The 12,356-nt window shown below is 38.5% G+C and overlaps 1 protein-coding gene across 5 annotated transcripts in view; it reads left to right on the forward strand.

Annotated features, from left to right (window-relative positions):
* Positions 1–12,356, forward strand: part of Rnf130 (ring finger protein 130) — a 108,917-nt gene that overhangs the window by 27,842 nt on the left and 68,719 nt on the right. For all 5 annotated transcript variants that reach the window (XR_004113677.1, XR_004113676.1, XR_004113675.1 and 2 more), the window contains exon 2: positions 252–446. Coding sequence is in view for 2 of the 5 variants with exons in the window: in XM_031354370.1 (XP_031210230.1) it covers positions 252–446 (195 nt within the window). In the remaining 3 variants the exon portion in view is untranslated. The remainder of the gene's footprint in view (positions 1–251; positions 447–12,356) is intronic.

A 12,356-nucleotide genomic window follows, 5' to 3' on the forward strand; every position in this document is an offset into this window, starting at 1 on the left:
CTTTTTTATTTTATCAATCTGTAAAGTTAAAAAAAAAAAAGCCCTATTGTTTTATTTGCAGTACAAGTAAAATCTTTGTGGAGCCTCTATTTTCTCCAAACATTAATTGGATGCATTGTGTTGCCCTTTGTGGAAATCCATACAGCCCTGCTGCAGTGAGCTGCACATATATATAGTATTCAGGGAACAGAAGGATACTTTGATAAAGATTTATTGACTTATCTTTAATGTGCTTTTCTTCTGTTGTCTAGTTGCTGATCATCTGGGCTGTGATCCTCAAACACGGTTCTTTGTCCCTCCTAATATCAAACAGTGGATCGCCTTGCTACAAAGAGGAAATTGCACCTTTAAAGAGAAAATATCACGGGCTGCTTTTCACAATGCAGTTGCTGTAGTCATCTACAATAATAAATCCAAAGAGGAGCCGGTCACCATGACTCATCCAGGTAAACAGGAAAAGAGGCTTTAGATTTTGTCATCCTTTCTTGAAATAACTACTTTGAGCATTCTTCTACCTTTGGTAAAGTCATAATCTTCGACGTAATTCTATGATCTTGTTAACTTTGGTATTGTCACTTGTGGAGATCCATGTCTTTTTTTCCTGTGGTTTTTCTTTAATAGTGACCAAAACAATCTATAAATCTTCTTAATGGCTGGTCAGGATTGAGCTCACAGTAGTTGTGCTCTTCTGTTTTCTATATGATGACTTTAGTTATCATGTACTTGCTATGGGGTCCTTTTCCCAGACTGCTTTGGGTTCTCAAGGATTACCTGTCCAGGAAGGATCTTTCCATGACATTAGAATAAATGTTGAAGCTGCCTCAGTGATGAATATACACAGCAGTGATATACCATTTCTTAATTTCTTGTGGGAAGCATTTATATAACAATAGTTGCAATTTATTGAGCATTTACATGTGTAATATGTATGTATGTATGTATATATGTGCCCACCACTTTGCTATAGGTGAAGAACATTTGATATTCTTGCAGAAGACCTAAATTTGTTTAAAGCACTTGTGTGAGGTGACTTACAACTGCCTGCAACTCTAACTCCAGGAGTCCAAGAGATCCCGTACACACACACACACACACACACACACACACACACACACACACACACATGCACGCACGTGCGCACATATTTAGGGAAGTCCTAGATTTATAGAACAGAAGACTGAAACTGTTAAGAGCCTGCAAAAGAGGGGTAGACCCAAGTTTACTAATGTCTATTTAGTTTCATGAGCCTGGCTCTGAGCTACTGGGGTTTAATTAGCTTTACATCCATGCAGATTTTATAGTACAATGTCTTACTTAAGAAATTGTCTTTTTTTTTTTTTTTTTAAAGAAACACCTTTGTTTTTGTTTTGTTTTGTTTTTTTATACTTATTTATTTGTATGTGTGTATGGAGGTTAGAGAAGAGCTAGAGGAAGTAAAAGATTCTCACCTTCCACATGATGAGTGTTCAACAAACAGGTAGATTCCAAGAGCTAGATGGACAACCAGCCTAGCTGAAACAACAAACTTCTGGTTCAGTAAGAGACCGTAATTGAAGGCAGTAAGGTGGAAAGCAGTAGAGAAAGATTCCTGACTTCCTGCACCCATGTGCCTGCATAATCACAGGCATGTACACCACACACACACAAGTGAAGAGCTGGGAGTTTATCAGATGATGTGGCTTTCTCGTCTGCATTACTCAAAACATCCATTTATTCTGATATGCTATAGAGGACCAACAAAGCAAAACACGAAGGAAAATCTTTGGGAAATGCTTGGAATAGTGTACTTGCAGAGGCGCTTTGTGTTCATTGACACACAGAGGTTTTCAAGAAATCTTAGAGGGAATAGCTCTTTGATAAAACCATTTGCTGGGCTTGTTTGACCATATAATTCTTTTTTTTTTTTTTTTTTGGTTTTTTGAGACAGGGTTTCTCTGTAGACCAGGCTGGCCTCGAACTCAGAAATCCGCCTGCCTCTGCCTCTCAAGTGCTGGGATTAAAGGCGTGCGCCACCACCGCCCAGCCAACCATATAATTCTTTATCATCGATTGTAGTAACAGCAAAAATATAGAGGTTCAGATATAGGGTTTGGTGAATTCCAAAGGAACTGAAACTTCTATAAAACATATGGAATTGTGGTATACATAAGGGCAGAAGTAGCAAAATGCTCCATGCGGTGTCTAAAAATACGTCCGTCCCATTTAGAGAAACCTTATAAATCAGTAATAAGGTAAGCCTAATATTACAATGGGTAAAGAATTTAGTGATTAGACATTTTATTAGTCATTAGAAAAAAATGCAATCTAAACAATAAGATAGTTTCACACCCACTGGGGTAAATGTAGCTGCTGTTGGGAATGTAGCGCAGGTTTGGAAAACAGGTTCTCTAAAGTTAAGCTCAGATTTACCACATGAGCCAGCTGTCTGCCCCCTAGCAGCCATCACAAGAAAAAAAAGGGAACAAGAGGGAAAAATGTCCACAGAGATGTACATTTACATGTCCTAGTAGAGTATTTCCGATAATCAAACTTGAAACAACCTGAATACCTCTCAGCTCATGAGTAGAAAAACAAAACAATATATGTCCACAGAGTAAAATTCAGTTTATCAACTAAATGGAATTAACCGGACTGCAGAAAGACTACTGTGAGTTAGGAACCAGATTAGGCTATATATTGAGTTCAGGCCAACCTGGGCTACAAAGTGAGACCTTGTCTCAAAACCCTACAAATACACAGATAGACCTCAGAAGCCAGATATAAAGGCCAACTATTGCCTGGTTCCAATTTATATAAAATATCTAAGAAATCAGATTTAGAGACATGGAAAGCAGGATTAGTGAATATGAAGGATCACAATTCATTGAGTGTGGGAGAACTTTCTGGGTATGATAGAAAAATTTTCAACTTGGATTGTGGTGATGATTGTACATCTGAATTGTGTACTTCTAAAAGGCAAATCTTTGCTGGAGAGATAACTCAGTGGCTGACCACACTTATCATCTGTATCTGTAGATCCAAAGGACATGATGCTCCCAGCCTCTTTTTTTTTTTTTTTAAGATTTATTTATTTTATATGTGAGTACACTGTTTCTGTCTTCACACACACCAGAAGAGGGCATCAGATCCCATTACAGATAGTTGTGAGCCACCATGTGGTTGCTGGGAATTGAACTCAGGACCTCTGGTAGAACAGTCAGTGCTCTTAACTACTGAGCCATCTCTCCAACCCAGCCCTGTAACCTCTGTGTATATACCTTTACTCATGTGAGTATATACAGACACATACTTTTTTTAATCTAAAGAAAGAAAGGAAGGAAGGAAGGAAGGAAGGAAGGAAGGAAAGAAGGAAGGAAGAAAGAAAAATAGAAAGGAAGGAAGGAAGAAAAAGAAAGAAAGATAGGTAGGTAGGTAGGTAGGTAGGTAGGTAGGTAGGTTAGGTAGGTAGGTAGGTAGGTAGGTAGGTTAGGTAGGTAGGTAGATAGATAAGCAAGCAAGCTTGGTGTCATAGTGGCACATGACTTTAATCCCAGTGCTCAGGAGGTAGATGCAGGTGGATCTCTGAGTTTGAGGCCAGCCTGGTCTACATAGTGAACTCCAGGATACCAATAGCTACATAGTAAGACCCTGCTTTGGAAAACAAACAAACAAAAACTTTAAAAAGCTGGGAGTGGTGACATGTACCTTTAATCCCAGCAGTCAGGAGGCAAAGGCAGGAGGATCACTGAGTTCGAGGCCAGCCTGGTCTACAAAGTGAGTTCCAGGACAGCCAAGGCTTCCTAGAAAAACTTTGTCTCAAAAAAACAAACAAGAAAAATGATATATAAAATTAAATTATAAGTATTATAATAGTGTTTAATATAATATAATTAAAATGTATTATATAAAATAAATATATGTAATTATATGTATACAATATAAATTATATTTGATTTAAACTATTTTAAAATGCAGACTAAAGATAAACAATATAAAAATAAATTTCAGCTAAGAACTTGTCATTTTATTATGCTGGGAACATGAGACAAAGAAAAGCAAACTCATTAAAAGAGAATGAAGTCACAGGAATACTTAGTCTGCTTCCTTATACAGACACATACTGCTTAGTCTGTCCTAAAGGACGTAATTGGGGACAGTTGACAAAATAAGACTCTTTAACTTAAGCAGTTCTATTTCCTCAATTATTCTTACTTTGATACATCACTGAGTATTCATGAGATAGTCTCTTGTTACTTTAATTTCCATTTCAAGTGTTCAGAGTAGAAATTTAAAGCCTCTAAAGACAACCTGTACTTAAGTGGACAGGTGTAAAGAGAGAAGTGTGTCGCCTCCAGACTAGTGGGATGCACCAGGTGCTTTTGAGGTTTAAACTGAAAGATCAGTCATAGATTCTCTGTGTGCTTTTTGGTCAGATATACGCCAGAGTATACTATTAGTGTGTTATTTAAACAAAAGTTACATGATTATTTAGATAAAAAGCATGTATATTGTCTTAATAAAAAAAAAAACAGTAGAATAAATCTATCCATTGAAAAGATTTCTGCAGTATAACTTTACATTTTTAAAGATTTGACAATAATATGCCATTTTATTTTGGAATTATTTGCAAGGAGGCTCATCTCTGCATGTGGGAGGCCTCTAGGTTCTTTCTCCAGAAGAGCTTTTGCCCTGTTTTCTTTGAACTCATAGGCTGTTGCTCATTGTTTCCTGTTTTCCCAAACAGAATAAATTCTTTGTCTCATGTTCTTAGTAGGTATGCCATTTGTTATTTACTTGCTGTCAGAAAAACAAGACAGTGGTTTTTGTCCAGCTTACAGATCTCCATTTTTATAGCTGTTGAAGCCTCTTCTGTTTTGTTCTAGTCTCAGAATCATATCCCAGAGTTTATCATGGGCTGGGGGCTAAGAGTTTGTCATTGCTCAGTGGGTAAAGTGCTCGTGTGGCAAGCCTGATAACTTGAGTTCAGATCTCCAGAACCTACATAAAAGCTGGGCACAATGACACAACCATTTGTAGTGTTCTACCAGGAGACAGCCTGCAGAGATGGAGTTACCAGAAGTTCGTGGGCCAGATAGGAGAGGGCCTCTCTCTCTTGTGTTCTAACCTCCACATCTCCTCTATCCTCAATGCCTGCACTCTTGCACACACACACACACACACACACACACACACACACACACACACACGAATCTATCTTTTTTTTTGGTTTGGGTTTTTTTTTTGGTTTTTTTGTTTTTGTTTTTGTTTTTGTTTTTTGAGACAGGGTTTCTCTGTATAGCCCTGGCTGTCCTGGAACTCACTCTGTAGACCAGGCTGGCCTTGAACTCAGAAATCTGCTTGCCAAGTGCTAGGATTAAGGGCTTGCGCCACCACTGCCTGGCGATGCACGAATTTCTAAAAGTTTGTCACAGACTTAATTTGTCACTTTGGTTGTAGAAACAAAATTATGTTTTGTTCAGATGATGAAACATCTTTGTGAAAAAATTTGACATGGAGTTTGAATCTTATGAGTTTGGACAAGTAACTCTATATTTTCATTTGTAAACCACCTGAAAAGTATCTGCCTGCTTTATCTTCCCATCAGAGTGAATGTGGAATTTATTGTTGTAATTTTTTTTAAGTTATACAACTTTTGTGCCTCCAATGACAGCACCTCTTAGAAAATTATAAAATCAATATATATATATTTATTTATTTATTTAAGTTTGAGGTTGGTACTTGTTTTATTCCTAAGCATATCTTTCTTCATTTTTCTGGCATGTTTTTCTATACGGCTAATTATTTTTAACTGTATATAGCACAGACGTTCATGATATGAAGTTGTATACTATACATTGAGCATTCTGTGAAATATACTGTAGGATTCGGAGTATTTTCCTGAGGCGTATGTCCACCATTGGAGAGATGCATATGTGTGAAATGATAAGGGAACCTCTAGGCTTAAAGGCTACTGACCACTAAGTGTAAAGGACTTATCAGAGGACTTGACTGAGAAGGCTTCATTGTGCTGGGCCCTAAATAGTTAAAATGATTTAAAATGTGACCAGAGAGAAAGATACTCTCATTAGAGGAACTACATCAGTCCAGACAGTGACTGTTGTGGAGGGAGTCTGAGAGTAAGCAGGAGAAAACTAGGCTGAGCTAGCTAAAAGAAGCCTTGTTAATTGGATCTTTTTTGTGTGCTTTTATTAGACCTGTATGCATAAACTTGGCACTCATGGCACATCTTTTTACAGACTTCAGTCATGCATAGAAAATAAACATTGAATTAGGATTGCAAGAAGGCTTTAAATTTTGGAGATCCGAGGGGTTCCCTCTATGAAATGACTTTTGTTCAGAAGCCCAAATGTTTAAGGAAAAATACTGTAGGCAGAAGGTGCTTCATAAGTAAAGGATCTGTATGGAAAAGAGCAAAGCAAAAATGGTTTTAAGTCTGGGCTAAGGATGGGTATGGATAGGAATAGGGTGTGAAATAACCAGCGTGGCTGGCTGTGGAGGGATGGTCGAGGTAATAGCAAAGTAAATTTTCAGGCAGAGTATGCAAAAAGCAAGAACTATTATTCAGTAATAGTGTATGGGGATTTTGAAAAAAGGAAAGTGGTGTTCTCTAAGTCAGTGAAGTTGATACCATTTATTGTATACTGTGTTGTCTTAGCTTGGTATGAGGTTCTCCATAGGTGTGAAGCCTCCCTTCTGGAGCAGTAAGGTAGTTGAGCAGCCCACATAGAGTATCTGGCTTCTTCCCTAACATCTAATTCTTGAGTACTTGGAAAATCCTAAAAGAAGTATTGGTAGGACTTGTGTGGCAGAAACAAGATCCACAAAACCCAGTTCCCCAAGGTAAATGAAATGCTATGAGAAAGAGTATTAGGAGAGCCCAGGGGAAAGACCTGACTGATACTACTTGACATTTGGTTATAAAAAGGTTATGTATTTCAGCCTGGTGATCTAGACCAGAAGCCTACTAACCTCTGAGTAATACAGCTAAGTAGAACAAATTTATATATGGCTCATCTGAAGCTCTCTGTCTCTCATTCTTTGAAGGAGGCATTTCTTGATGATGAATCTTCAAACTGTAGTCCTCTTCTAGCAATTCTTTGCTCTCCATCTCACAGACAAGGTAGTTGGCTCCAACCCTTCCCAGACACCATTCTCATGCTGTAGGGCAGCACTTCTTGTTCAAAGACCTTGTATCAGAATTAATTGTGGTGCAACTATAAAATCATAAAGATATTAATGCCAGGATCCCTCCTTCCCCCAAGACCTGTAACTCAGATTCTTAAGGGATGGATACAGGGATGGATCCATGTTGAGCCTGCTTTCAACTCTTTACTTCAGTAAAGGAACATTAGATGGATGCTTCTCATTGCCACACATTTGAAGATAACTAACATGAACTGACAGCCAAGAACAGAGAAACAGATGCCTTTCCTTGGCAAGTTCAGTCCTTGCCATCTTCAGAGACTATCTTTGTTCCTGACAGCACTGTCCCTTTTCTGTTATGCTGCCCCGTTCTTAATCAACTGGTAATGTGGAAAGGATTTCTGAGGTTTTTCTTTCCTTCTCTAGATCAGTCAGCAGTTTGCTTTGAACAGAGTAACCATGTAGCTTTGATTCTATTGAGCTGTTTAGTTTTGATATTTAGTTTTTCTACTCATGTTGCTTAAAACATCTTAAAATTCCACATTTTAAGTGAAGTTCCGTGTTTTCTTGCTTTGGCCATGTTTCCAGACCTTGCTGATGATGGTCGTCTTGGGAATGCCCTTCACCTGGTGTCTGAAGGACATCTTCCCAATGCAGGGAAGATGTGTCACTGTGATGTCAGTAACCGGAAAGGCTGTTCAATATGTGGTTTTACTTGTTAACTCCAGTTAGCAGAATGAGTTCTTTGTTGTGTGGCCTGCGGATGTGTGTGGTGGTATAAGGGAGTTCAAGCTTGGATAGTAGAAATAAAACACGTTTGTCTGAAAACTAAGACTAGGGTTTATTTTTATGTAGTCTTTACTGCCCCTCTTTAGTGGTCTGAATTAAATCTTACCAGATCATTGTCTAATTGGAATCTCCATATAGGTCTTTATATCTTTAGGAATGTATGTTCATTCCTAACCAAACAGTGTTGTTTCTAACCCCCATGTCAGTCATCAGTAGCAATCTTACATTCTCTTTAACAGAAGCAGTTGCCTAGCTCTTCTCCTTCTGTCAGGTTCTTGGGGAATAATATTTAGTAACAAATAGAAAAAATACTTTATAAAATATAGAAAACTGACTTTGAATATAAAAACATACAGAAATTAGTTTAAAACAGCCATAAACATACTGCAAAAATACCGTTACAGAGCAGTAATTTGGTCCACTTACCATGAATGAATAATATAGTCATGCTGCTGAGTTAGCACTTAAGGAGTTTGGCTTTTTTATTTGTTTGTTTGTTTTTTAAACTCTCCCTGAATATGGGTTTAATTGCTTCAGAAGAGATTGAGCCTGCAGTTTTAACTCACTGCTATGGCAGGCAAAGTTTAAGTTGAGTGTTCACTTTTGTCTGTATTTCTAATATTGCTCCTGTATTTTCTATGTAGTACATACATATTTCTTAAAACATTTTTTTTAAAAAAAATGCTATGTGTGGTAGCGCATACTTTTAATCTCAGCATTGAAGAGGCAGAGGCAGGCAGATGTCTAAGTTCAAAGCTAGCCTGGTCTGCATAGTGAATTCCAGGACATCAGGGCTACATAGAGTCCCTGTCTCTGCTCCCCAGTCCCAAAAATAAAATTAAAAAATGTAAACCTGGGGTTGGAGAGATGGCTCAGCCATTAAAGGCTAGGCTCACAACCAAAAAAATGTAAACCTGATATACTGAAACAAATGGTTTTTTTTTTTTGTCCTTAAGCTCTATTTTTACTTGTATGCCTGTGTCTGTGACTGTAAGTATATGCCACATCTGTACAGATGCTGGTGGAGCCCAGAAAAGGGCCAGATTCCCTGCAGCTGGAGTTCCAGGTGGTTGAGAACCTCACAGAGTAAGTGCTAAGAATTGGAAGAGAGCAGCCTTCATCTGCTAAGCTGTCTTTTCTCTAAAGCAATAGTTAAAAAAATAATAACTTCATAAAATAAATGTAGTAAATCCATTTTAAAACTTCCCAATGGGTTCTTAAACTTTTCCTTAATTTACATATCTTAAGTGGATGGAGAATCCCTTCTAAATTTATGGGTATTTGAGTACAACCTGCTCTATTTCCCTACTTGTTTGAATCCATCACTTGATGTGCTTTTTTTTTGGTGTTTTTGGTTTTTTGAGACAGGGTTTCACTGTGGAGCCCTGGCTGTCCTGGAACTCCCTCTGTAGACCAGGCTGGCCTCGAATTCAGAAATCTGCCTGCCTCTGCTTCCCAAGTGCTGGGATTAAAGGCGTGTGTCACCACGACCTGGCCTTTTTTTTTTTTTTTTTTTTTTTTTTTTTTTTGTCATCTTGTGCTTTATCTTTTTTTCCACTGACCATAGAAGAGGAAGAAGATAAAATTGTATTAGGAATCCACGTAGGTTTGGAATGCTGGTTTAGCAATAGATTTCATGGGGCTGAGAAGATGGCTCAGTAGGTAAAGTGGCTGCTATTACAAGCAGCAGGGCCTGAGTTCAGATCCTCCGCCTCCTTGTAGAGGGGCTAGGCACTGTGGTACATGCACTAAGACTGTGCAGACAGGCAGAGCCCTGGAGCTTAGTGGCTCCTCAGCCTAGCAAAGTCAGTGAGCCCAGAGTCAGCCAGAGGCCCTGTCTTAAAAAAAGTAGAGGGCCAGTGAGATAGCTCAGCAAGTAAAGTGTTTGCCATAAAAGGCAATCCTGACATAACCTAAATTCAACTGTACATGTATTCAGTGACATATGGATGTTCCCAAACATGAATAAATAAAATTAAATAATTTTTTAAAAAGTAGGGATTGGTAAAGGAAGACAACCATACACATATGCATGCATACCCCTACATTTACATGCAAAATAGAAACCCATTTTATAGATCACAGGTTAGAAGACTAACAGATGGGTAGAGTTCTGATGCTTGGTGTGAAGGCTAACATATAGGCCACTCTCCTCCAGCTTAAATCTCCTGCTTGGAGTGCTTGGCTGTGTGCTTATCCACCTACTTAGAAGTGTTTTATAAGACAGTTACAACAAAGCATAAATGTAAGAGTTTTACTTGAAAAAGAACACAACACTAGGGAGATAGAATCTTGAAACACAAATAATAAATAAGGTATTAAGATGGCATGCAAATTGGATTTTTAAAAATCAGTAAGAAAGGTTTGTGAAGATATATGGTTTAAGGAAGAGTTCAAGTGGAGAAATCCTTGGACTCTTAATTTTGGGAGCTCATTATTATTGGTTAATATGTGCCAGATTACTAGGAAAACACCTAGCTGTGTCCTTGTGGGTATAATCTAGTATGAGGAAGTAGTAACCTTATGATACTCTTGACATTGAAGATATTATTATCTTCATTTTTAGCATTTTCTTTTAGCAAGACACTTAAAATACAGCTGTCCAGAAAAGAATAAGATGGAAAAACTGTAAACAGTCTCTCTTAGTGAGCATACTTGAAATTTGAATGCCAGAATGAACAGTGATAATAACTATTTTAACCTATGACTCCATACTCATAAAAGGTAAAAGAAAATGGAAATTTCATGGAAAGTGGAGTATTTGCCCGATCTCAAATTGCTTCCTCACAGAATATTTACTGATGACACAGGGGAAAAGAGTACCTTCATGGTACAGATGCCTGGAGGATGTCACCCGCACCAGTGATCAAAGCAAACACCGGTAATGGATGGATCAAGCCTGCACCATCTGGTAGTGAAAAGCACAGCATGGCTTATGTGTTGGTCCTGCCAAAGGTGCGTGACCTGGACCTAGCTGTAAGGAAACACCTTCTGTAGTGCAGCTGAGCTTAAACTCTCAAGGTCATCACCATTGAGAAAAGACTGAGAGACTGTTTGAAACTGACAGACTCTTAAAAACCCGATGGCTAAGCACTTTAGACAACTTAGATCTACATGACTACAAAGGGCTTTCTGGGGAAAATGGGGAAACATGAAAAGGATTCTGAAGTGACATATGATTTATCCATTCAGAATCATGCTTAATTTGAAGGGATTGTTTTCTTTTCCAACATCTCCTCTGTGTGTGTGTGTGTGTGTGTGTGTGTGTGAGAGAGAGAGAGAGAGAGAGAGAGAGAGAGAGAGAGAGAGAGAGAGAGAGAGCTTATAAGAAAATACTGCATATCCAAGACAATGAGGCGAGGTATCAGACCACCAAGTCGCCCTCAAAGGTTCTAGGTTCTAAATAAATAGATACAACTTTTATGAAAGTTTGTTTTTTTTTAAATTAGTGAATTAGATATTCTCCAATTCACTAATGAAAACTACATTGAGAGTCCATCTCAACCCCCTCAGAAACTGAATAAACAATTGCTGGTGAGTTTACTGTAGTAGGTAGAATGGCAAGGAACCTTTATGGAACACCAGTGGGGATGCAGATATGTCCAGCCACTGTGGAAACCAGCAGAGCGGTTCCTCAAAAACTAAAACTAGAACTACCTTATGATCCAGTTGTACCACTCTTGTGCATGGATCTGAGGGAATCTAAGCCAGCATGTAATTTCAGCAGCAGGCACAGTGGCCCACTTACAGAACCGGTCCAGATGGCCACCGGCAGCTGAGTGGATGGAAAGTGTGCTGTGTACCCACAGTGGAGCCTTTTTTGGGGGGTTTGTTGTCTTGCTTTGTTTTGAGACAGGGTCTCACTTATGTAGCCTTGCCAGTCTAGAACTCAGAGGGAATAATTTGGGTGTTCTAGGAATAGTTCCTATGGGCAGAAAATGCTAGAAAAAGGGCTCCAGGGAGGATGTTTTTGAATAGTTGAAAGACTGTCATGTGGAAAAGGCGTTTTCATTGATTCTGGAATGCACAACCTGAAATTGGAATGTTCCTTATAGTTAGTGCCACTTTATGATTTATATGTTCATAAATCTTGATATGCAATGTTGCACCTTAGCTAATGATATTTGTACAATCAGTAGATGAAATATAATGTACTTGGTGCTGCTTTTCCTAAGTACAGAGCCAAGAATCTTGGATGACATTTAGCCATAGATGGGCATTTGGAAGTCCTTATTTGGGTAAAGAAGACTTCCTTTATACTAGTGACCTGTGGCTGAAGCTGGTTACTTTGAAAGGACTGGTATAATCTGTAGGGTACTTATAGTCTGTTGGAGGTGGGTCACCACTCCAAACTCTTTCAGCCAGAAACTGAGATTTATAGCTCTTTATTCCTACCGTCTCTTCCTCCTCCTCCTCCTCCTCCT

The sequence above is a fragment of the Mastomys coucha genome, unplaced genomic scaffold (genome assembly GCF_008632895.1).
Source record: "Mastomys coucha isolate ucsf_1 unplaced genomic scaffold, UCSF_Mcou_1 pScaffold5, whole genome shotgun sequence".
In the NCBI taxonomy this organism is placed as follows: Eukaryota; Metazoa; Chordata; class Mammalia; order Rodentia; family Muridae; genus Mastomys; species Mastomys coucha.